This window comes from Rhineura floridana, chromosome 3 (genome assembly GCF_030035675.1).
Source record: "Rhineura floridana isolate rRhiFlo1 chromosome 3, rRhiFlo1.hap2, whole genome shotgun sequence".
Classification (NCBI taxonomy): Eukaryota; Metazoa; Chordata; class Lepidosauria; order Squamata; family Rhineuridae; genus Rhineura; species Rhineura floridana.
In genome coordinates, this window is record NC_084482.1 from 8,657,015 (window position 1) to 8,682,589 (window position 25,575).

The 25,575-nt window shown below is 44.5% G+C and overlaps 1 protein-coding gene and 1 pseudogene across 1 annotated transcript; one reads left to right on the plus strand and one right to left on the minus strand.

Moving 5' to 3' along the window:
• Positions 1-242: 242 nt before the first annotated feature.
• Positions 243-6,430, plus strand: LOC133382020 (polyglutamine-binding protein 1-like; annotated as a pseudogene).
• Positions 6,431-17,967: 11,537 nt separating this feature from the next.
• Positions 17,968-25,368, minus strand: SLC35A2 (solute carrier family 35 member A2). The gene is made up of 4 exons (XM_061614257.1): positions 25,215-25,368; positions 22,832-23,014; positions 21,703-21,854; positions 17,968-20,633 (listed from the first exon to the last, which is right to left on the minus strand). The coding sequence occupies exons 1-4, from the start codon at positions 25,267-25,269 to the stop codon at positions 19,893-19,895; spliced, it is 1,131 nt and encodes a 376-aa protein (XP_061470241.1). The 5' UTR covers positions 25,270-25,368; the 3' UTR covers positions 17,968-19,892.
• Positions 25,369-25,575: the final 207 nt, after the last annotated feature.

The window sequence follows — 25,575 nt, forward strand, 5'->3', positions numbered from 1 at the left end:
TTTTACATTGTATTTTACTGTGTTAATGTACGTCGCCTAGAGTGGCCGTTAATTCGGCCAGATAGGCGTCTCATAAATAAAATTTTATTATTATTATTATAAAAGGGAGGGGACAATACTCAAATTCAGTGACACAAAATGTAATGGGTTTTATATATATATCTATTTCTCCTCTGCTCAGGGACTGGGAAGTGGGTGTGAAGGGAAGATCTGTCTATCTGCCTCAGATTGAATTGTTCCTGATGCCGCTGCCAGTGGCACTGCAATCCCGCCTGGCCAGGCGAGTCTTATTGAGGCATGTAGAGCCTGGTAAGCATAATAATATCTTCAGCTAGGCAGAGGAGGGTTGTATAAGCAGGTCTCCGTCTGGGCTTTCAGCAAAGGATGCCCAATCTGTAGTGCAGCCTAGGCATGGGGAACCTCCAGCCCACAGGGCACGGGTCCCAATTTGGCCCACAAGGCCATTTCCTCCAAACCATGACCACCTGCCCACACTTGATTCCTATGTTATGTCGGGGGGGGGGCTTGTAGGGATGTGGCTGCCAGTGCACAATCGAGAACCTTAAAGTGCACTCCCCATTGTGCATTAGCAAGGGAGGCCTGCTGTCTCTGCCAAGCAGCTGATTGGTGGGGAGAGAAAGATGCGATCAGCTGTGCCGCTGGATTCTCCATGGGAAACTCTATAGCCACTGACTCCTGCAGAAAGCCGAGCCTGAAGTCAGCACTGATTGGCTGGGCTTGAATTTTCCTTTGTAGCATGGCAAACCGCAGTACAAAGGAAAAGCAGATCATCTGATGCTATAGTGATGTCAGGTGATTGACAGGTGGGTAGGCCCTGCCCACCTGTTAAAATGGCCCGCCAAGGGTGGGGAAATCCAGGATCTAGACCACTGGCCATACCCAATTCCCCACAGAACAATTCCATTTCAGTCAGCTCTAAGAAAGCTGGCATCTAATCCGGCTCATGAAATTTTGCCACATGGTTCCCTTTTCTTCATCTCCCCTTTTCTGACAGAACCAGAGGAGGAAATCATTGCAGAAGATATGACCACATTGATTATGAAGCCACTAGGATTGAGAACCTGCCACCAAACTGGTACAAAGTCATTGACCCTGTCTGGTAAGAGCAGGGGTGGGGTATCTCGGGCTGGGGGCCTCTCTCTGACCCCAGGCCATGCCCCCACCTCTGCAGGCTACCCCCCTCACCAGCCCTGCTCTGCATTATCCCCAAGCGCTTTTGCGGTACTGCTATGTGCCCTTGAGCTGTGATCATGCCTTGTTCTTGCCTGGATGGAGAAACTGCATTCATGTGGGTGGGTGTGGAAGCCATTGACTTGTGTGGCTGGGACACGGTCGACTGCAGTGGTTCCCAAACTCTGTTTACTTGAAAATTGTTGAGGGTCTTGGCAGACCACTTAATCATTTTTCTCTCTGCTGTCGCAATTGTAATACACTGTCCTAGGTGCTGTATGATTTTTAATTGTATTTGTATTGCTTCTTTTATTTCTTGTAATTGTATTTTATTGTATTACAATTTGCATTCCAGAGAATTCAAATTGTAATACAATAACATACAATGTAAGAAACAAAAGAAGCAATACAAATACAATTAAAAGCCAATATGACTATTTAATGCGGGCATGCCGCAGACCACCTGAGTGAAGCTTGTGGATCACAGTTTGGGAACCCCGGCCTACTGTGCAAAGATAAGCATCTGTTGCTGCCCACTTTTGCCTCTGGCCCTGCCTGCTTCCCTCAGAAGGTTGTCCCTGAGGGACTGCGGCCCCCAAGCTGAAATGGGTTCCCTACCTCTGGGTCAGAGGGTAACAGTATCTCCTCTGCCCACAAGTGATTGGGTGCCTGATAACATTTCCACGAGGATGCTTCTAATCTACACTTGGCAGGCTGGTGCCCATGTTCAGCAGCACTGGAGCACCAAGGTTAGGAACCGGATCTGAGATGAGACTCACCTGCCTTCGATGACCGCTTCTGGCTTTAGCAGCAGACCTGCCTCCTTTGCTGAGCCAAAAGGAGGAAAGCTTTGGGCCTGTTAGGAAATTATCATATGCTTTCTATCCATTACCAAGTTGACAAACATTTCAGTGCATTCTGTGTCTGCCTCCCAGAGGAGTGATATCTTGTGCCTCCGTTGAGAGGTGGAAGCTGGAAAAAATTGAGTTAAGCTGAACTTGTTCTTGGGAATCTGCAATTCCCTAAATACTCTGATTATGTGACATTGGGTGTGACTGTATTTTATTTCCTGCCCTTGTATCCCAGCCTTTCCCCACAGCACTCAAGCTAGCATGTAAAGGGTTTCCCCTTTTATCCTCACAACAGCCTTGTGAGGTAGGTTAGATGGAGAATGAGTAGCCCAAGGTCACCCAGTGAGCTTCATGACAGAACAGGGATTTGAACTTTGGTCTCCCTGATCAAAGCCCAGTACTAGCCTAGCTGCTATACCATATTAGTCTTGTGATACTGGTGTGATGATGTTATTGCTGATGTTATTACCAGTTGATAAACAGTGATTCCCAGCTATGGTTTCAGCTTTTGGGTAGGTGTGTGTGAATCTGTTACCTGTTTATCTCGCACTCATGATTTCTATCAACAAATAAGTTACAAGGGAATGAAAAGGAAATGGGGATCCCAGACTTTTCCATAGTTACTGCAGCAATGTTGTACCTAAGTGGGCATGTCTGTGCCTAGATGGAAGACCATGAAGAATCCTTTCAGCTGTTCAGAGCTGTGTGCAACTAGGGGGGTGGGAGACCAGCCAGGATGTAAGTAAACTAAATAATAAAGCCAGAGTACTGGCTGTCTGTGTAGGCACTTCTGTCTAGGGATTCAGTGGGAGTGTGTGTCCTAGTACACGAGAGCGGTTGACAGCCCTGCCCCTGGGATTCTCTGAGGCTACTGCCAATGGCCTATGAAACCCTCAGACAGATGGGGAACCTGTGCCCCTCTAGATGTTGTTTGATTACAACTCTGGTCAGCCCCAGCCAGTGTGGCCAAGGTAGCTGGGACTGATGCAAGTTGGAGTCTAGCAGCATCTGGAGGGCTATAGGTTCCCCATCCCTGACTCTGGGCAACACCCGTGGCCAGTGCTGGGGACAAGAAACAGTATGGGCATGGCCCTTTTAGCTTGCTTCTGAGAAGCTCAGAAGCAGCTATCTGGCTGGCTGGCTTCTGTTTGATGCGGGATTAATACAGTTCCATATAAAGTGCGGCTCCTGCTCTATAGGCAATTGCAACAGAACCAGGAATGTTTCACTGCACATGGTTCATGGCTGGTAATGCTGGCATTGGCTATGAATGCCAATGGATGAAGCCATCTTCTCCTGTCTTCTTTCATAGTGGCCTCCCTTACTACTGGAATGTAGAGACGGATCTGGTTTCATGGCTGTCGCCCAACGATGCCAACTCTGTGGTGACCAAAGAGGCCAAGAAGCTGAAGAACAACTTAGGTGAGGTTGCCTGTTTTTGCGTTTAGATGGCATGTGCCATTAAATGGGTTAGACTTGAGGCTAAGAGGAGAAGGTTTGGGTCTAGCCTTCTGGAAGAGATAGAAGACCTCAGGTGGCTGAAGTTCATGAATGTATTAACTCTCAGTAAGGCCTTAGGGAAGTAAATCAGACATGATTGTTAGATGACAAAGAGAACCCACCAGCCTGGCATTTTTGTTGATGGAAGAGTCTGGGGTGATGATGGGAAAAATTGTGGGTGTGCTTGAGTAGGGAAGGGGTAGGGAGAGGATGGACCTGCAGGATTGTCAGCTTCTTAACTGGCCACTGCTTCTGTGTCTTTAACTAACTACAGGGACTCGGAAACTGCAGCCTTCCAGGTATTGTCAGATTCCAACTCCCATCATTGCCAGCCAGCATGGCCAGTGGCCAGGGATGATGGGGGTTGGAGTCCAACAATATTTGAAGTACCACAGGCTTCCCCATCCCTGCAGAGATCTCCATGACATGAAAAGCTTAATCTGCTGACCTCTAATAATAAATAATAATAATAATTTAATTTATATGCCGCCTATCTGGCCGATGGCCACTCTGCTCATCAAGTTGCTGTTAAAGACACAGGAGCAACCTAGACTGGGTTTTGTGGTCAGAACAGGAGGGTGGGAAGCTCAGCCCTGTGACTCCAGGACAGCCTCTCCAGTTGGGTGCCCCAGCAGGAAAATGGCTAGAGGGCAGACTGAGACATTACAGGTGTGGACAGATGTCGCCGTTTCACTGACAGAGCCCGTGCTTTGCAAGTGTGAGCCCTTGGATTCAGCCTCTGGCACCTCAAGTTGAAGAATCTTCACTTACAGGAAAGGCCCTTCCTTCTGGACCTTGAAGAGCCTCTGCCAATCAGAGGAAACTCTGTTGGGTTAGATGGACCAGTGGTCTGACTTTGCATATGGCAGTTTCAGATGTTTGTATTGTGGGTATCTACTAGGCTTCAAAGTGAAATGGGTTCAGGTACCTTGGGCTATCTGTGTCCTTTCTAGAAGATGCATAGTTTTTAGAAAATGTGCCTCATTTTATTCTGACTTTTAAAGAAATTATTATTGTTGTTGTTGTTGTTGTTATTAACCTCAAGCTTAGAAGACACAGAGCAGATCCAAATATGTGCTTTCTGATGGGGGGCGGTCCTGTTGCTGGCCACCATCCGCAGAAAGCTCATCACTTGTTTGCAAATGTTCCCCACTTGATCAGGGGAAAAGCCATCGCTCAGTGGTAGAGCACATGCTTTGTGTGCAGAAGGTTCCAGGTTTGATGCCCGGTATCTTGAGGCAGGGCTAAGAAAGAGAGCCCTGTCTTAAAACTTGGGAGAGCTGTTGCTGGTCAGTGTAGACAGTACTGAGCTAGATGGACTGATGGCCTGAATTGGTTTAAGGCAGATTCCTACGCTTCATCCTATGATCTCTCTGCATATGGAAGGCTTTTGACTGCTGTACTAGTTTTTGCACATTCAGAGAGGTTTTGCCATGAGGGAGCTGGCAAAATAAATTCTTTCCCCAAGTGTATGGAAGATCTTTCAGTGCTCATAGCCTATACCCCCATACCTTCTGCTTCCTTCCCACTGCAGTTCTTTTAATCCACTGAGCAACTCCTTTCTCCAGACCAATGATCTCTAGCAGCGATTAGACCACAACTGCACACAAATCCTAGAAAAGTGTGAGAATCGGATGCTTTAAAGCATTCAAGTATTTTCTGTTTTAAAAAGTACTTTAAAATTTTGCCCTGAGAATCTGAATTGTGAAGCCTCCATCAGTTAAGCAAACTTGTACAGCACCTCTTTCTTTTTTTTGCATAATCCCATAAGCACGTTCTGATAGTCATGGGAAAAGAGTTTTGCAGGGCACTGAAACTACCATTCCCTGAAAATCTTGTTCAGCCACTATTTTGCCCTTTAAGACAGTAGGAGGCATTGCCCATAAACTGAGAAGCAGATCTGTACAATCATTAGGGCTTTTTAATTTGCTTTTTAAAAAGCTCTGATCATGGGAAGTCTAATTCTGTCTCCAACATAACTATAGTTCTGTAACATTCCACACCACATGCACAAACCTGAGTGTTGCTTTGGCACATTGTTCATAGAATTCCACAAGTGTGATGATATTTCAAGGTGTCCTCACTCATTGAGAGAGGTTCTACTCCTTCTTATCTTAAAGAAGTCCCGGAGATGAGAAGCAGGGACATAGATGTATTGAATCAATAATAATATATAATGCATTTTATATGCATTATAGGCATATAAAGGCATTTTAGCATGTGTTTTAAATTGTTTTTATATTGTTTTAAATTTTAAAATTGTTTTAAATTGTTTTTAAAATATGTTTTAAATTGTATATTTGTTTTAATGTTTTTGATTGCTGTAAACCGCCCAGAGAGCTTCAGCTATGGGGCGGTATACAAGTGCAATAAATAAATAAATAAATAAATAAATAAAAATATTGCCATCCAGGCAGGGACAATTTGGAAAAGCTTGGGCTAAATATTTGTGAAGCTGGAATGGAGGACAGGTAAATTGTAAGGTGTGGTGGGTGAACAGTTCCTGACATCCTCCCCCATTCTCATTCCAGGGGGACCTGGTCCACTGGGCTGCCCAAGCGAAATGAAAACCAGTTGCCGGAAGCCTCAGGAGGGGAGAGTGTTCTTGCACTCGGGTCCTGCTTGCGGGCTTCCCCCAGGCACCTGGTTGGCCACTGTGAGAACAGGATGCTGGACTAGATGGGCCACTGGCCTGATCCAGCAGGCTCTTCTTATGTTCTTATGAGGCAAAGACTGGTGCAGATACCATGGCAGCCGGCCCATTATTCTAGCAGCGCCCCTATCCGAGCCCTGGTGCTGTCTTGCAGGCTAACGCTGAAGCTTCCCGGGCCAAGCAGCAGGACTGAGATGCCCATTATTTCCTTTCCTAATGTATTTGATAATAAAGCTAGAGAAAACGTGCGATGAGTGGCTTTGCTGTGTATTGTAATAACTGGACTCATCCCAGGGATAGGAAACCTGTGGCTCTCTGAAATAATGGATTCCAACTCCCATTGGCCCCAGCCAGCATGGCCAAATGTGGTCTTCTAAAAGGCCACAAGTTCCCCATCCCTACTCTATAGCAGTATATGTCTCTGATGAATTGGGCCAACAGGAGGCACTGTTGCATAGCTACAGAAGATAGAAGGGGTTACTATAATATTCTGCCCCACTGTTGCCGATTTCTTGAGGCATCGGGTTTCCTACACCTGACTCCATTTCCTCTTGGAATCCACATACTTCCAATCTACAAAAAGCAGCTGTTATGCCATCATCCTTCAGGAATGAGTGCACTTACACTATAAGAAACACTTGCAGCTTCAGAAAGGCACTAGTTTACCTGTCTGTAAGCCTCCTAGAGCTTACATTGTTCCATAAGAACAGCTTCTGCTAGCTCCTAAAACTGATCCCATACTTGAATCTGGTCAGCAAGGGCTAGATAAGGCAGGAACACAGACCCCCAACTCCAAAGTGTCTATAGCCACACCATCTGTTGCTGTGATATGTTCCAAGGAGGTGTAGAATAACGTATCCATTTGCTCAGATCTAGCATAAAAGACAACTCCACACACAGATTGTTTGCTTTACAAATCTGTATTAGTTTCTGCAATCATAAAAAAGTTGTGGAAAAAGCAGCATAGTGAGTACTAAAAATATAATACGTTAGCTGCAAGCATGGAACTCTTTCAGCAATGATTTTCTGATAATACTGAGCTACACATGATGCCACAGCCCCACTCTGGCTCAGGGGACAAACTAGGACTATAGATTGTAGGATGGAGCACCCTTCCACTTTTTATTTATTTATTTTATTTTATTATTATTTAAGATATAACAAAACATCTAAAACAGTGGGGTACAAAACCAGGAAGTTAAAAATATCTTGTCTGCATATTGAGTCCACAAACGTATGAGGTGTATCTATAAAAAATACATTTTTTCTGTACCTAGATACGAAGAAAAATGATATATAGTACAAACAAAAAAATATTCACCTTTACAAAATCCATAGATAGTAGAAAACCTTGGGAACTTTTATATTGCTATCTGCCTCATTAGTGTAGGAAATAAAACTCCACAATTCTGCAACACGTGTCCTTTTGTTTTCTGCCTTTTGCAATCTTTTGTGTCAGATTTTCTGTTAATGCTTACTGCTGCATTTTTGGTACCACAAGAGGATGGAGATGCCCTTCAAATCCTTCCAAACTTGAAATGCTGGGAGGGAAAAACCAGGTATACAAAATTAGGCAGAGATGACAACCTAAGACAAATGGGAGGGTTGGTGCCCTGTTGCCACACCAACTTCTGCTCTGTTCCCAGATATGGAAAACGCAGCTCAAGCATTTTTATGCCCTTCCATCTCAGCACTCTGACCCACGACGGCTGGACTTACTCTGGGCAAACTCTGAGCAGGCCATGCTTTAGAATACTTGCTACATTGCAAAAAGCAGTCAAACTCGGCTGGAATTGGGGCTTGTTTGGCTTGGACCTCCCTGCAGGGGGGAAGGAAAAAAAAGGTGTATAGCACAGATTATAATCTGGTGACATCCTTCCAAAGGAACTAAGCCCATCTGGAATGAATCCGCCAAGCACAGCAGTCCAGGAACAGCAGTACTCCCACAAGCACACCCCTGGAGCTGATTCACCCATAGGTACTCATGTATATCAGGTGTGGGGAACATTTGCCCCTCCAGATGTTGCTGAACTACAAATCCCACCATCACTGGCCATCAGCTAAAGCTGATGGAAATTGTCGTTCAACATATGGAGGTCTAAAGGTTCCCCACTCATTATTTACATGATTAATACAACAGCAAGTACTGACTTCTGGAAGGGGGGGGGTGTCATCAGAAAATGTTCATACTGTCTCCAAACACAATGCTGTCCAATAGAATCTCTTCAGGTGCTCCGCTATCAGTCACAAAATGTATAGTAATAAATCACAGAATCATAGAATAGTAGAATTGGAAGGAGCCTATAAGACCATCAAGTCCAACCCCCTGCTTAACACAGGAATCCAAATTAAAGCATACCCAACAGGTGGCTATCCAGGTGCCTCTTGAATGCCTCCAGTGTTGGAGAGCCCACCACCTTCCTAGGTAATTGCTTCCATTGTCGTACTGCTCTAATAGGAAGTTTGTTCTGATGTTCAGTCTAAATTTGTCTTCCTGCAGCTTGAGCCCATTATTCCATGTCCTGCACTCTGGGATGATTGAGAAGAGATCCTGGCCCTCTGTATGTGACAACCTTTCAACTACTTGAAGAGTGCTATACTATCTCCCCTCAAACTTCTTTTCTCCATGCTAAACATGTCCAGTTCTTTCAGTCTCTCCTCACAGGACTTTGTTTCCAATCCCCTGATCATCCTTGTTGCCCTCCTCTGAACCTGTTCCAATTTGTCTGCATCCTTCTTAAAGTGAGGTGTCCAGACGCAGTGCTCAGGATAAGGCCTAACCACTACCAAACATAGGGAACTAGTACTTCCAAGAGATTTGGAAACTATGCTTCTATAAATGTAGCCTAAAATAGCATTTGCCTTTTTTGCAGCCACATGGCACTGTTGGCTCTTATTCAGCTTGTGATCAACAACAAATCCAAGATGCTTCTCGCACATAGTATTGCTGAGCCATAATATAAATATGTGCTTGTGTGAACCTGTCCTTGATTGACTGACATCTGCCTGTCTGGTAAACGGAAAGCACTGTTTCAGATAACATGAAATTCTTGTCTGCAGCATTACAGCTGCAGTATGCACAAAAAATGTAGATAGCTTTGCTGATCCATTAGAGTATGGGCGCAGGAGAATTCCTGAACCACAGTTTGGAAACACTGTTATCAGTGCCAAACAAAGTGTCACAAAGATGTGAGTGAGCTTTTGAGTTCTCTGCAATTCTTCACTAGGCTACCTACCACTGACTCCTGATGTGGTACAGGGGGTTGAGAAAATGGGGAAGGGGGAGAGGGAAAGATAAAAAGATGAATCTGCTCTTGTTGCAATTTGTAACTGACTTCCAGATGGAGTGTAGGAGGAGCTCTGCAAATGTACTTGGCTCAGCCTCTCTACGTGCAAGTCAGATTGGAGGATACACCCAGGACTGCTGGGACAAAAAAGTTATAATGGCTGCTCCCCCATTCCCCCACAAAAAAAATCTACTGTAGTAATTACTCGGTTAATCTGTGATGGTTCAGTCACATGTGGCAAGTCACTGCCTGGCGTCACAACCAACAAGTGTGAGCCAAGCCTTAAAGCAACCTGTGGCCCTCCAGTTGTTGGATTCCCACTTCCATCATTCAGTTGTAGTCCAAAATGTCTGCATTCTACAGCTTGGAGAAGGCTGCTTTAAAGAAAAGCCAGAGTGAATTGAAAACACACGACTTCATGAATCCATGCTGATCTGTTCCTAGGCATAGTAGAGTATGCAAGGCCATCAAAGAGGCACATCCATCATTGCTGGGGTGGTCCCACCATCATTGTAAACGTGAGGAGGCCATGAACTCTACGCTTCTTGGAAGCATAAAAGCAGAATCTAAAACTTGGGTCTCTTCAGCCTGGAGAGATGCAGAGATACTGAGATCTTGCAAGTTCTTTCCTCTGACACATTAAGAGCCTTTTTCTTTAGCCGAGATCCTGGAAGAAAGCAGGAAAAATAATGGTTGAGCTAAGAGAAGGATGGGCCCCAAGGAGTAGTTGGTTGTCTGTTAGGAAATACCAGCTGCCTCTTGAAACCAATTGTTTGTATCAAGATACCTTGTTGAGAATCAAAAGGCAGCCTCCCCTGGGATGGACAAAGCTTTTTATAAGTGTTATTTGGGCTTCAGTATGGGTGATAACCTGATGTGGTGCAGGGGTTTGAGAGTCCTTGGGCCAGTCACTCTCTTTCAGCCTAACCTACCTCGTAAGGATGTAGTGACAGTAAAACTGAGGGGAGAGATCCATCTACACTGCCTTGAACTTCTTGGTAGAAAGGCAATATAGAAATATAATAGATGTACTACTGTTTCTAATAATAAATACAACGGGTGTTGTTCTGGAATGCAGAGCAATTGAGAATCTTGTCTGTCATTTACAGACTGCACTCCTTACTGTCCACTGCCAGAAATTAAGAATCAAATTAGCAGAAGTTCACACCATATCTCTGAATTAATTAATCCAACCACTCCACCCTCTCCTATTAATATGGATTAGAACTTCCATTCCACAATAATTAGGTATAGCGGGAATGGAGCAATCCCCCTCCGTATTTTGTCAGTCTTTAATAATGCATAGTTAAAGTCTGTCAAGGAGGCACTTTTAATATGATCTTGACCTAATTTAAACAGACGGGACTACGTGATGTTCTTTAATTGTGAAAGTTGAGATTGGTTGCAGAGTTCAGCACTCTCAGAATTGCAACTTTCATTTAAAAAGAAAAAGCAAGTTCCTAGTCCTTATGAATGCAAAGATAGGCTTGACAATATGTGGACAATGGTAACATTTAAAGTACAATGAGAAGCACAGAGCAGGACTACCATTAGCCAGGGTCAGAGTGTCAGTCTCTAGGTAATTCCTTGTCGCTTTCCATGGCTACAAGAAAAAATGCATTAGGCAAGAGACAAATCTATGCAGTATTTGTTTCGTTTGAATAAGGTTTAGAGGTAGAAGGTTTCAGCTGTGCTTGGTGCAGAATATATTTTTCTTAGAGATGGAGAGCTGTATGGGAACAGATGGGTATCTATGTAGGAGGCATCTGAAGCCTCATACATGGCCACTGGAATCCCTCTCCTCATTCCCACCACACTTTTCCAAACTTCTTTACAAATCATGAGGGCTAGAAACACCCTTCCACCCCATGAAACAGGAGATTATCTAGTCCTTAATTTAAACAACAAAAGAAGATGGGAGATAAGCATGCCATTGTCCTGATTTGGGTCTTTTTGTGGGGTTCAGCCCATCATGTTTTATCCTGATGACAAACCACATAGACATGGTGATCAGCCAATGTGGTACAATGGATAGTGTACCTGAACCAGGAGATCTGCAATCAAATCCTTGCTCATGGGCAAATCATTATCTGTCCCGCCTCACACAGTTGGTTTGAAGATAAAGCAGACTAAACCCAAGTATATAACTCTGAGCAACTTGGATGATACAAAATGTGATAAATTAAGAAGTTATTATTCCTGCTAGTTCAAACAACAGACTATTCCACGAGGTTAGCATGAATGGTACATTCAATACAGGGGAGTGTTGTACAAGCTCCCAAAACCAACTTGGTATCCTATGAAAGAACAGACCTCCAGCCTTTTGGTGTAAAATGGTGGCTTTTTCCTTTAAAGGTTATCTTACATGAGAGGGTCAAACGTTCAGCCTAGGAATCTGGCAATTAAGGGTAAATAGACACTTAGCACACGATTCTGATTGGCTAAAACGTTGGGAGGAGAGGGAGTGTAAATATTGTATAAAAATTGAGTTGAAAAATAGGGCAGTTACTGGAAAGTGTTAGAACAGATATGGGGAACCTGTAGCCCTCCAAGATGCTGGACTCCAACTTCCATCAGTCCCAGCTAGCATGGACAATGGTGAGGGATTGCTATAGTCCAACTGCATCTAGAGGGCCACATCCCTGACTTGGAAAGTTGTAGAGTCAAAAACCTGGAAGAGTTCCACTGCTATAAGAGAGAAAAGGGTCTGAAATGATTTAAGAAAGATGGAACACTGGAAAGTGTTAGAGAGAACAGATGACTACTGCTAAAAGACCAAAAGGGAAGCAGAGGTTGGATGCAGCTTGATACATATTGGCTTGGTTAGGGAAATAGTCGAGAAAAGGGATTCCCAAATGGTGATCCGTGGACCATCAGTGGTCTGCAAGCTTCATTCAAGTGGTCCATGGCGTGTCTGCGGATTTGCGGTTGAAGACAGGAGACAGCACATTCATTGCATTAAATAATCATATTGACCTTTAATTGGATTTTTATTGTTTCTTTTATTTCTTTTGTATTTTATTGTATTACAAAAGAAAGAAAGGAAGCAATAAAATAACAATTTAAAATCATACAGAATCCAGCACAGAGCACTACAGTTGCTACAACAGGTGGAAAAATAATTAAGTGGTCTGCCAAGTCCCTCACTAATTTCCAAGTGGTCTGTGGGGGGGAAATTGGGAAGCACTGGTGCTTTTTTTGCATCAGTACCACCATTTTGTGCTGGCACCCACTGCACTTATAACAAGAGATGAGTACTGGCACCTCATCCTTTCCCCCAAAAGGCACAGTGAACAGGTAAAACTGGATGTGTTTATCTCTTATATCGGTAACTATTCAAAACTACTAAAAATTAGGGGGTGAAATCCAGCAAAGTAATGGATTTACTCTTGGACTAACGGTGTATATCACCCATGTATTGTTTTGTAAAATAACTTTCTAAAAAAAAAAAAGTTAAACTTGTTGCCTCAAGTAAAGGCATCATGGGGGGCAGGGAGTGTTCTGAGGCCTTGTTATTCGCCCCACCAAACCACTTTACCCTGTATAGGGAGCAGGTTGGGCCAGTTAAAATCCAGAAGGTTAAAAGGCTATTTGGGGGAGGCTGCCAGAGAAAAGGAAAGGTATCCACTTGGTGGCAGCGGTTAAGTTCCAGAGAAGAAGAAGAGATTGGTTTGTCTCCCTTTCTTCTCACAGGCCAGGCTATAACCCAGCCTTTCCCAACCAGTGTGACTCCAGATGTTGTTGGACCACAACTCCCATCTTTCCTGACCATTGGCAATGCTGGCTGAGGCTGATGGGAGTTGTGGTCCAACAACATCTGGAGGCACACTGGTTGGGAAAGGCTGCTATAACCCCTGCCCTTCACACCCCCATTTCTGCATACTGCTTCTTTCCTCTCCAGGTGGCAGGCAGACACCAAACTACTAGGACTGACATGTTTTAAAAAATAATACGGCAGATGTTTAACTGACAAGGAGGTTATGATAATGTAGCCTGGAGCATTGTCCACTTAAGTGCTATACTGTTCGCTCTTTTTTTCACTCCAGATCAGATCTATGGTGGTTAGGGAAGACCACTATGCTTCATACTGAAGAGCCTGGGGGATACTGCTTTTGAGTGATGTCTCTGTGTAATTAACTTCTCTGCAAGTAAAAACTAGTCCATTGGGGGAAATGCCAGTATCCTACTTGCAGGGAGCTCTTTTCCCCTCCTTTTGGTTAATATAAGAGCATATAAAAACTGTGATTCCCCCACCTGGAATCTGAACAGACCATAGTCTGGAGAACCCAGAATTCTATCATTTCTGCGACTATGTATATTGAATGACTCAGATATATTTGGGGTCATCAACATGGCAGGAACCAAAAGGCCATCTATACCAAGTGTAGGCAGAAGGTAGATCAAAACCTACTGACAGATCACTGGGTGATTTGCCACAGATTGGCAAGAGTTTCTGACTCCCAGTTGTCCAACAATAGCAACAACTAAAAAGTCCCCCCCCCCAACAAAATTTGATTGTTAAAAAAAAGAAGAAGCTTCATACAGGGAAAACCAATTAATTGTAGTTTTTTTGTGTGGGTAAAAGGACTTGTGAGCTTGGTTCTGCTATTGCTCACAAATTCCAGGTGCTGTGCATGTGCTCAGAGGTACCCTGTTCTTTCATTCTTGGTATATGTCTGTCTACCTGAGTCACATTTCTGAACTTGGCTCTGCTTGACAAACTTCAGGATTCTAGTAAAATACAAAATAGATATCACAAGCCTGAAGCCTGTCCAGCTTTGATCTATGTGACAAATGCCAGTTTCTCCTAAATTCTTTCATCTCTCAGCTTATAAATAAACGATCTGGCCCAGAGGTCTCCAGTTGCTGACCTACACAATCCAGAAAGGAGATCCATCAGGGAATGAGAAAGGTTTGCTATTAAAGTAGGTAGTTCTGAATGTACTAAAAAAAACAATCAGATTTTAAACACATGTGCACATACCATTGAAGTCTGCAACCTGGATACACTGCATAATTAAAGTTTAAATTAAGTTCTTAGTTAAATTAAGTATTTAAAGACACCTCAAATTGTTTTAAGCAGAGAGTTTAGAAAAAAATAAACTAAATGTCAGTTAAGCAAAATGTCCATAATTTTTGCAATTTTCCATAATTTATTCACCTTTTGCTATTAGTCATATGGCAAGATAAGGAGAGACTGTAGTTGCAGACATGCTGTTCCCTGGATCTTTGAAAATTCTGGTCAGACCTCTCTATAGTTTTTGAAATTTCACAAGGTAATGCCCACACTGTTTCAAGCATTGGCAATCCCAAAGATTAAAACCTTGTTGTGTTTTTTTTAGGATGATAGATTCTGCACTCAGTAAAATATTTTACACTTGTACACTGCAGTTATGGAAACTGAAAACACAGACAGACATGAGCACTGGGAAACATCAACTATTTTCTACTATTGCAAACCATTTCTAGGCATTGGGACTGGGCTGTGTATACTCTGTTTAAAAATAATAATAATCCAAATACCAAACCAGGATATTTCAAATTCTGCACTCCTAGGAACATTGGAAGCTGCTTTATATTGAGCCAGATTATTAATCCATCTCACCCAGTACTCTCTGCACTGTAGATGTAGAAAGTTTAGGTACAATGTGAATTGAAATCCATCTAGCAATCACATAGGCTGCACCAACAGCAGACAAGGTGATAGCCCTAATCTCTAAGAACATAAACCCTGCTGGATCAGACCAAAGGCCCACCTAGCCCAGCGTTTTGTTTCTCACAGTGGTCAACAAGATGTCTCTGGAAAGCCCACAAGCAGGACATGAGGGTGATGATAGCCCTCTCTGGATAGCCCTCTATAGATAGCCCTCTGGCTCTGGTGTGTAGCTGATTTATTTTTTAGATTGGGGGTGGGGAATGTTTGGCCCTCCAATATGTGTCTGAACTACAATTCCCATCAGCCCTAGCAAGCAGGGCTAATGGGAATTATGGTTCAGAAACATCTGGAGGGGCAAATGTTCCCTACTCCTAGTTTTGATGGTAGTTTTCATTTGCAACTGAGCGAATAAGAAATACTTTGATAGAATAACTGTTCCCAGACTATAACACTAGAGAGGTGGGCGACTGCCTAACAGCAATCCATTATTGTCTTTTTTTTAAAAAAAAACCCTCTACATGCAAAACTTGTATGCATAACACAAGAAGCTGCTTTTTACTGAGTCAGACCATTGATCTATCAAGCTCAGTGGCTGGAACTGGCTCCCCTGGGATCCAGGCAGGAATCTTAGTCCTACTTGAAGCTACCAGGGATTAACTCCAGGATCTTGTGTATGCATGTGCTCTACAGCTGAGCTAGAAGACTAGCCTCAAACTTGTTTTCTATGTGTCAAGAATTAACCTCATGGAGGCACATCCAACCACGTAATTCTCCCCACCTGCAGTCTGAAGTGATAGTCAGGAGTGCCGACAGAACTGCATAGGGGGCCCAGTGTGCCATTTCTTTTCTGCCTTAAGGACTGTGCACTCTGGTGGAGTGACAGAGCCCCCACCCCACCCCCAGAGATCTGAGTTGGGTTCTCTCTAATAACATCCACCATTTCACAGGGACATCCTTTGTAACTCAGCTGTTTATACACCAAGAAACTGCCAGAGTGCCACCTTCTCTACCTTATCCCCACCCCCCCATGGGGAGTTCCTCCAAGGCCATCCACCTGTCAAGCTTCACCATGATGCCAAGTGAAGCATTCTCCTTTGCCCACAAGGCTCGAGATCAAACCATGTGGACAAAGACACAGGGGTTACAGGTGGCATTTTATCAGTTGATTGGCAGTGCCTACAAACCCTGCTTTTGGCAAGGAATCGCATCTTTACCTGCCCACCTGATGACATATAGGACATCAGGTGCTGGGTAGGTGGGAGCTGCTTAGGGAAAATGGCCCTGTGGGCCAAATTAGGACCCCTATCAGGCCAGGTTCTCCATCCCTGATTTACTGTTTGGACAGGCAGTTATGGCCAGAAAGGAGGAACAGAAGCAGCACAACAGCACTCAGGTCCTGCTTGTGGGCTTCCCATGGGCATTTGGTTGGCCACTGTTGGAACAAAATGTTGGACTAGATCCAGAGGTGGAGAGCTTTTGGCCCTCCAGATGTTGCTGAACTACAACTTCCATCTTCCCTGGCCCTGCTTGCTGGTGCTGAAGGAGTTGTAGGTCAGCAACATCTGGAAAGCCAAAACCTCCCCACCCCAGGCTAGATAGACCTTTGGCTTGATAGAACGTAAGATATGACCTGCTATAATAGGAAGATGCCTTACACTAAGCTAGACCAACACTCCATCTCGCTCTGCATCTAAAGACAGGCAGTGGCTCTCCAGAGTTTCAAACAGGGGTCTTTCTCAGTCCCACATGGACGTGTCAGGGATTGGACCTGGGACCTTCTACATACCAAGGACATGCTTGACCACTGAGCTATGGCTCTTTTAGCAATGGGATACCATGTGCTGTAGAGACTGAATTTCTAGAGAACTGGACAGCAGAGCTGAAGCCTGAAGACAGACTAGCATTTCAAATTTATATACGTATTTTTAAAAGCCACCCCTAAAATCTCTCTCCAGAAGACAGTCTCTTATCAAGGACAGGTATCAGAAAATAGGGTCTAAAAGGATGGTTGGAGGCTTGTGTGTAGTCTTTTTCTGGGGGTTGGGCACACTATCCAGGACCAGTTTAATCAGCTACTCTGCTATTTGCATGAACTAAGCCAAAGGTTAGATATATGGCACTACCCTATGGCTCTTGTTTATCATACTGTGCCCCCAGATTTTAATCTATAAAGTAAGATCCTGTGCACTGAAATATTTAGTCTATAAAAAAGATGTGATTAAAAGAGTGCCCCCAGTTCATCAGGCAGATCTTTATAATGGAAGTACTTGCAAAAACCAAGGCCATGGAAGAAGAGGCATTCCTCCTCCCTGCACTCTCTCTCACAGAAGAGGGAATGTCTCTCCTAAGATGGCGCCTGCTGTGATATGTGCATGCATTCATCTAAAAAGAAAACCGTTTCCTCCTCTACAGAGCTATTTATTAGAATGCAACTATATGTAGCTTTAATTGAGCATTCAATGGATCTAGCTTTATTTAATCAGCAGGCAGCCCTATTTCTTCCTAATCCCAGCTGTAGGTTCCAGCTATGGCTACTCCATGTGGTGAGGGAAAAGCATCATGAACCCACCCAACAGCGTTCTTTATTATTCATTCCAAGGATGAATCCCTGCATTGAAAAGGGACTGTACTCAAAATCAAACTTTCCCCCCTTGTTTACCTTCCAACTGACACTGATGAGCCCAAGCTCCCAAAGAGGAAAAGCCTCACTCCACCCAAAGAATACCACCCCAGCCACCTTCCAGTGTTAATAGGGTTAGACATGCGGTGAGTGAGGCAAAGCTCTGCCCTTTTTTGAGATTTCTTTAATCATTAAGCAGCAAGACTAAATAAATACACTCTCTTTATTCATCTGTGGTTCATGTACATTGGCAAACAGTACAGGCTTTTTTTCTGTGAAAAAAAGCAAGATTCATAGAAAATAATCAGCAATCTAAAAACTGTATATATACACAGACCATGTTACTTTTGATTATCTTCCCACCCCATCCCAACACACCTAACACCAAACTCCCCTCTTTAGGGTTAGTGCCCCCACAACACATAGCCCCCGTCGGCACAGAATGTATAATGATTAAGAAAGGAAGGCAGGTGAAGTCTCATCAACCCTCACCCCACCATCAAGAGGAGGGAAACTGAGGCACAAAGATGGGCACCACCACCATCACCTCCAAGTCCCAACCTGCCATGGCTCAAGCCTGCATAACTTGTGAGCCACTAAGCTGAACACAGCCCAGCAACCACATATGGTGGCTCACTAGGGGATGTATATCCCAGTTCAGCTGCTTGCCTGGAACGGTGAAACCAGAGAGGTTGTTAAGCACCTGGCAGACCTCAAATACATGGCTGCATTAAGTTTAGGAAATCTCACACTGTGCAGGCTGGCCTACTTGGCAGGAATCGTGGTTGCAATTTGGATCCACCCTTCCACCCTGCAGAGTATGAAAGAAACTGAATGGTGCCGATTTTCAGCTTCCTGCTCCATACCTCCCGAGTGGATGCTATTCGGTTCCAGAGGGACAGGCATTCAAGTCTTGCTTCCCAAGTACCTCCATTTAGCAGTAGACAGAGTTTATCAAGATTCCTAGCCTCGCTTAGATCTTCCATCAGTGCAAGTCTGTCCTCTGTGCACTGCTCACGCTGTTCCAACATCCTTTTCCTCACAATTGCTGTAATTTCAAACCAAGTGTCCCTTGTGTTGAGACAACTGGATTGCAATTCAGTTCCGTTGCATCTCCCTCGCCCACAGTAAAATCATAATTAGTAACTAGTGATTCATGCTCCCCCTCTATTTACCCAGTGATCCTCAAAAGACTATAAGACACTAAATACATGCTGGAGGCAGGAAAGAAGTAAGAACTCAGCTCAAATCTTGCTATGATCCAGTGGTTCCCACTAGCCACCCAGAACAGGAGACAGAAATGAATCAGGACTCCTAGCAGCCTACTCTTTCATTATCAGCTTTCCTCTCACCTCAGTTCTTCTCACTTCAGACATGCAAGGGGCTTGGTTTCTGCCACACAACCCTCATCCCTTCTCTGCAGAAACACACATTCAAACTCTTCTCATTTAATTTTCATCTGCCACAATAGATAAATTTGACACGGCCAGCTGTAAGCAAGCAAATTTCTACCAATTCAAAGGTGGTATTTAAAAACATTTTTAAAAACCCCCAGAACATTTGTATGCCCCAAAATGGCAGATGAGGCCCCCTTCCACCCTTCTCTGCTTATGTACAGCTGAGTTATCTCCATGGCAACAAATACAACACCTTCCATGGCTGTATCTGATCCTTCATTCAGAGTATTCATACAAAAATACACCTCTTTGTACATTTACTCCCTGCTGACCAAACAAGAGGGAGCTTTGTGGGTCTCAGGGTAAAGGACACAGGTGATCCCAAAGCAGCCTTTACCCTTTAGCTGCTTCCAGTAGGGCAGGGATTGTCCCCAAACAGGCATAGTGGAGAGAGAGAGACATAACAATGAAGAGTGAGAGAGAGCTTGAGAACTTGTGTTGGCAATGAAAGAAGTGGGATGTTGGGGAAGAATGGATGATAGGCCAAGCACAAGATTAAAGTGTGTGTGGAGGGAGAGAAAGAGAAAATAAGATGATGATATGGAGAGGAAGGATGAGAGGTGACCATGGGGCAGCAGAGAGTTCGAGGTGGAAAAGGGGGACACTGAAGGAGGACAAGTGCTGTGGAAGCTTCACAAGTAACAGATGATGGGTATGAAGCATGTGCTCTTTTCTTCTCAATTGACCAGCACTGACTTTGAGAGGAAACCATCTGTAGTCACGGAAGGGAGTTCCTTGCTCTGTGCTGTGTGGCTCTGATGCTGTGTAGCTGTCCCCACTAAGGACCTGCTGGCCAAAGGTCCCTTAGGCAAGCTGTATAGATAGACAGCCCCTATGACCAGCCCTGCTCCTAGAGCAAAGAGCAGGTTGAGGTGGAAGTCAAAGAGGTAGATGGAAGCCACAGTGGACACTACGATGGAGAAGGAGGTGGCAAAGCCCTTGAGGATGTTGTCAGCATACTTTACAACCACAGCCACCAGGAGGCCACCAAAGGCTTGGTTCAGGATCACTCCCCACACCAGTGGGGTGTAGCCAAAGAAGAATCCATGCTGAGCCACGGCTGTCCCTTCCGCGGACCACAGCCCCAACAGCCCCAGCAAGGTCCCGAAGATGCCAAGCTGGACGTTACGTAGCCAGACTGAGGCTGCACTGCCCTTGAGGATCTTTTCAAAATAGACTCCAGCAAAGCCAGAAGACAGGCACGACACCACCACAGCCACAAGCCCCACCATGTAGTTTTGTTGCATTCCCTGGCCCCCGGGGCTTAGTTTGCCCCCTGCCTGCTGTTGCTCCACCTGGACAATGGCCACACCAGCAAAAAGAAGCACAAGGGACAGCCACTGGAGACGGGACAGGCTCTTGCGGAGCATCAGCACAGAGAAGACAGCTGTGGTGAGGATCTTCAGTTGATAGGTGACCTGAGAAAGGCAGTGCATTTAGTAGGCATCCCAACATGCCACATGATAGGAGAACTTCCAGCCAGAGTGGGACCTATGGCTTAGGCTTTGTCCCCATTCTCTAGATAACTACAGAGGTTCATGTTCTGTTACTGAAACAAGTGGCTGCCTCAGATGCAGGAATGCAGTCTAATACCCCAAACCCATTTCAGATCACATTCTGTTCTGCATGTGCCAAATTAGGCTCAGATCTCAAATGGTGCTGGATTGATCAACAAATTTATAACAAACCCATTTTAACCCAGGAATACAAAGAAAGTAGTAGAGGATCAGAAGCACATACCCAGGAGTGTGCATATCGCAATTGAAGTAGAGATGAAGTGCAGAATGTAGTACTGAGTGGTCAATTCAGCTTCCTGATAATCTCAGCTTTCATTTTTAAAAAGGAAGCAAGTTTCTAGCAGTTATGACTGTGTGGACACTGAGGATAAGTGGACAATACCTGCTGAGATCACAGAACCCAGAAGGACAGTCTGCTCTTCCTCCCGACTTAGCAGAACCAGAATTATGCCAAATAGTAAAAAATAAAAAACAGAATTATGCACAGTAAGAAAAAAATGCTGATTTGCATGATTTATTAAGGGTTGCAGCCAATGCTAATCCCAGAGTAGACCCATTAACATTACTAGACATGAATAATGCAGGTCCATTAATTTCAATTGGGTCTACTCTGGGTAGGATTAGCACCAGATGCAACCCACAGATCACATAATTCTGCTTTTTCTGAACACACTCTCCTGAGGGACTGCACCAGAATAAGACTTTCCCAGAGTTTCTCTGTCCTCACAGAAATGAACAGTTGTCCATGGCAAACTTTCCAGACATAGGGATGGGGTGCATTAATGAAGGCTTGCGAATTAAAACAACAATTTAAATTAAAACATTTAACATTGTGGAGGTACAGAGGAAAATGGGATGTGTGCCCATAAAGTGAGTGAACGAAAGTGACATAGGGCATCCTCTTATGAATAACTTGCATGGGAGAACCTAAAACTGCTTGGGTAAATGCCACCCACAGCTGGTGTCTCACCTGGAAGGTGGCTGCAGGCAGGTTGGAGATGGCCACATACTGGAGGTTGTTTTGGAGGGTGTAAATGAGAGAAGGCACGGCTAGTTTGAGTGTGTCCATGTACTGCACCACAATGGAGTCATACAGGGAGGCAGCAAACTGTTTCAGGTTACCTGGAAAAGCAGAGGCAGACAGATAAGACTTGGCTGGAAACTAGTGATTGTTTTTTTTAACAAGGGCCATATTTTTAACTTAGAAAGGATGAAAGAGCCAGCAATGACAGTCAAGATACAAAAAGAATCCTTTCCTTTCTAGTGGGAACAGGAAGAGAGGCTTTGGCAGATCCCTCTCATTACACACCTCAGCTCCACCTACCTCCTGGTGAACACACAGGAACGAGCAGCTAAGATAAGGACAGACAGATTCAGTTATACTGTTCATGCTGGGGGAAAGAGTACAAATACTACTTTGCCAGGATCTTGGCTCATGCAGAAGTATCTGAAGTTTGTAATGGGGAGGAGAGAAGGGATTCCTGAAGATCAATGTCCTGTGTGCCAGATTGGCAGGTAGCAGCCTGAACACCATGTGCAGGAAAGGCTGAACATTAGAACTTAAGAATTTACATACCTGGTCATACTATCTGATCTCAACATTGTATCTAAATACTTCAGGGAGGTTCACAAATGGACCATAAAAGCAATACCCATGCCCTACTACAATCCCCTCTGGCAATGAGAGGCATGCTGCATCTCAAAACAGAGTTGTAAAAGTCAGAGGGAATCTATTTAAAAAGGAATTAATGTTAGCGGCCACCCATTTATCTGAAAGCAACTAGTTCTTTGGTTAGTTATACACTGTGTGACAAAAGACTTCCTTTTGTTTAAACCTATTAGTTGAAGTGGATGACTTCTGGATTTTGACAGAGATTTTGTTTTATTTTATATACGAATACTATTATGCCCTCATATTTACAGCAATAGCATTGTGGTCATAGTCCAGAGGTAACACAAGGAAGGGAAGGGAAATAAGTGGTGAAATAAGCAAAAGCTTAACAATCAACCCAACCAGAATGCCAGTGGACAAGGGCTAATGAACTGGGCATGGAGCACTCCTTGCAGGGTATGTGTTTTCTGAGGCACAGTATCCCCACCTTTCTTCTGAACAAAGATGAGCAGCAGGCAGGTGACTCCCTTAAGGATTTCAGCCATGACCACAGCTGAAGTGGCAAAGAAACGGTCTCCAGGCAGTGTACGTACATAACGGATACTGAGGATGAGAGAGGCATTCTGCACCACCAAGACAGCTAAACTGATGTATTTCAACTGTCGGTTACCTGAGAAAAGAAAAGTAGGAATCAGCTCTGTATTTCACCCTTTGGAGGAAAGTGGCAAGAAGCAACTACCACAATCCAGACTTGAACAACAGACACAAGAGAGATGAGATTTGGGGAACCATCACCTCTTCCATCAATAGATCTGGAGATGTCCAAGGAAAAACATAGAAAATCCAACACATTGGGAGCCATCTGGGTTCTGTAGGGTCCAAACCATCAGCAGCCACCAAAGTAAGCATGTGTAACTGGAGGCCCAAGGGTTGAATCCAAGCTGCCCATGGATTAGCAGTTTACCCCCTGCAGTTGTCAAACCAGAGGCAAGAGAATTGCATAAATAGAGTGGGGAGCAAAATGAGGAAGGGGAAAGCCCTAGCTCATCATCCTCCATTTCCTCAGAAAGTGACCTTCCCATATAACAATTTGTTGACAACTATGGTAAAGACGTAGTATACTATGCCCTTATTTGAAACAAGCCAGGTACTAATAAATGTGAATTAAGTATGCAGTGTGGGACTTCTTTATCAAACATGTAAACAAACTGAAAGTAGGTAGGAGGGCACCCCAGACTCATGGAAATCTGTGAAATGATGTCCTAAGGCAGGAAGGGGATAGTAGAGAGTGAGATATGTGACACGGAGTGGATTATCAAGAGATATCAAACACAAATGACAAAGTGACAGTGATCTCACGTTTATAGTTGATGTTGTGAAGTTTTATTGTTGGTCATGTATTCGATGCACTTTGTAAATGTGAATTTTCTTTAAAGGTAAATGTGAATTATGAGAAAAGGCCCTGAGATTTTTAGGATGGAGACAAGTCCTACATTTATGATGGATAATCTTTTTCTAGACCAGCTGGTACTGGAGGCTCACCCAATAACCTGGCTGCTTGGCATCAAATGAGACTTCTTTCCAGTCTTACTGCCAAATGGAATTACTACAACAGAATATTAAAATAAACATCCAGGTTGACCCATTATGAGCACAGAGCAAAATCCCCCCTGCAGTACTTCACATCTACTGATCCCAGTCTCAGAACTCTAGTGATATGGAAAAAAGTCAGATTTTCATTCCACTGTTCTGACATTCGAACCGGATTTTTCAGCCAGCTAGCATCCTGTTCTGTTTGGCTATGCAAACAGTATCTTGCACCTGGTCATGGCAGGCGCACACACACACACCTAGCAGGAAGTGCGGACAGAGAAATGACACAGCCACAGCTTGCTGAACTACATTCCATCCCTAGACACAGTAGCCATCTACATCCTGGAAAAGAAAGCCAGGCAGCAAGGAGCCTAATACAAACTACAGAAATGGTTACAGTAAAGGGCTGGTAGAGGCACTCTCCAACTCAGTACCAGGATTCAACTATAGTGTTAAGATTTACCTATCCCAGGATTGCAGAAGTAACTGTTAAGAAGCACGGCCTTAACAGAGCATATCAAAGTCCAGCATCTCAAATCCCCAGTGGCTAGCCCAGTGGACCAAGAAGTTGACAATGTAGACATGGCAATGATAATGAACTAATGTTTGCCCCCAACATCTGGTAGTCAGGGGTATACTTCCTCTCAACACGCAGGCTGCACTTTTAACCATCGTGACAGCCACCAGTCCTCCAGAACTTTTTGCTAGCGGCTATTGCCAATTCTATTAATTCTGTTCACTAATCCTTAATTACACCGGAAATTGCCACCAACAGTATCGCAAAATAACCTCCGCTGGCCCACCAAAACTACTTAAGATTTTGTTTTAATGTTTCTTTGGTCTCTTTTGAAAAAAGGGGGGCACATAATGTAGGGTATATTCAGGAGACAGGCTTTTCCATGCGCAGTCATTGCTATGCCTTCATCCAGATCCAAACAGAAACGTGTAATATTCCCTCCCCAACCTCCTCCACGCGCTAAAGTTTACCCCGACACACACAGAGAGCAATCATTCCTCATAGCTCACCAGCACACACGTGACAAAAAGCGAGAGCAACCCGAACAAAAATCCTGCGAAGAGAGAAGGCAACACCACGCGTGTGGGTGAAGCGGGGAAGAGGGCCACTGGAGACACTGGCAGCTATACAGAGAGAGCGCGCCCCTAAACGGATTCCCTCCCCTCTCCTCCCTCCCCAAACTTTCCCTCTGGCTCAGCCCCATTTCAGGTTGCGGGGAGTAGAGCGAAGATGTGGCGTCCCCGCTCCCTCCAACTCTCACCTCCTATAGCCACAGGACTCCCACCGTCGCCTCCCGGGCCCCCAGCCGCTGCCATGGTGGCAACCGCTGGGCAACCGAGCTACCCCAACGCAGCCGACACTTCCGCATCCTAGCGTCCAACACATTTCCGCTTCCGTGAAAAGTACAGAAAACCACAGAGATGAACTAAGAAAGCGAACAGAGCGTCCCTGTTCCTTTAGAGCTTCCTCGCTAGGAAGGCGAGAGCATGGAGGAAGTGAGAACATAATAATAGACTTATGAAAGTTAGATTGACACACGTTATCTAAGTCCCGAGTTGAGCTAGAATCTTCATTTGACGATTTTGCTAGTCAGAGGCAAGACACAGCAGCGTGTCCAAGGC

What these genes read in the sequence shown, in the direction of transcription:
- SLC35A2 (XM_061614257.1), bottom strand. Translation starts at nt 25,269, where the DNA reads ATGGCAGCGGCTGGGGGCCCGGGAGGCGACGGTGGGAGTCCTGTGGCT. An exon ending in CATCTTTGTTCAGAAGAAAG is followed by an intron (nt 21,855 to 22,831) that starts GTGGGGATACTG and finishes CTGCTTTTCCAG; the next exon opens with GTAACCTGAAACAGTTTGCT. An exon ending in TGCCTGCAGCCACCTTCCAG is followed by an intron (nt 20,634 to 21,702) that starts GTGAGACACCAG and finishes TGCCTTTCTCAG; the next exon opens with GTCACCTATCAACTGAAGAT.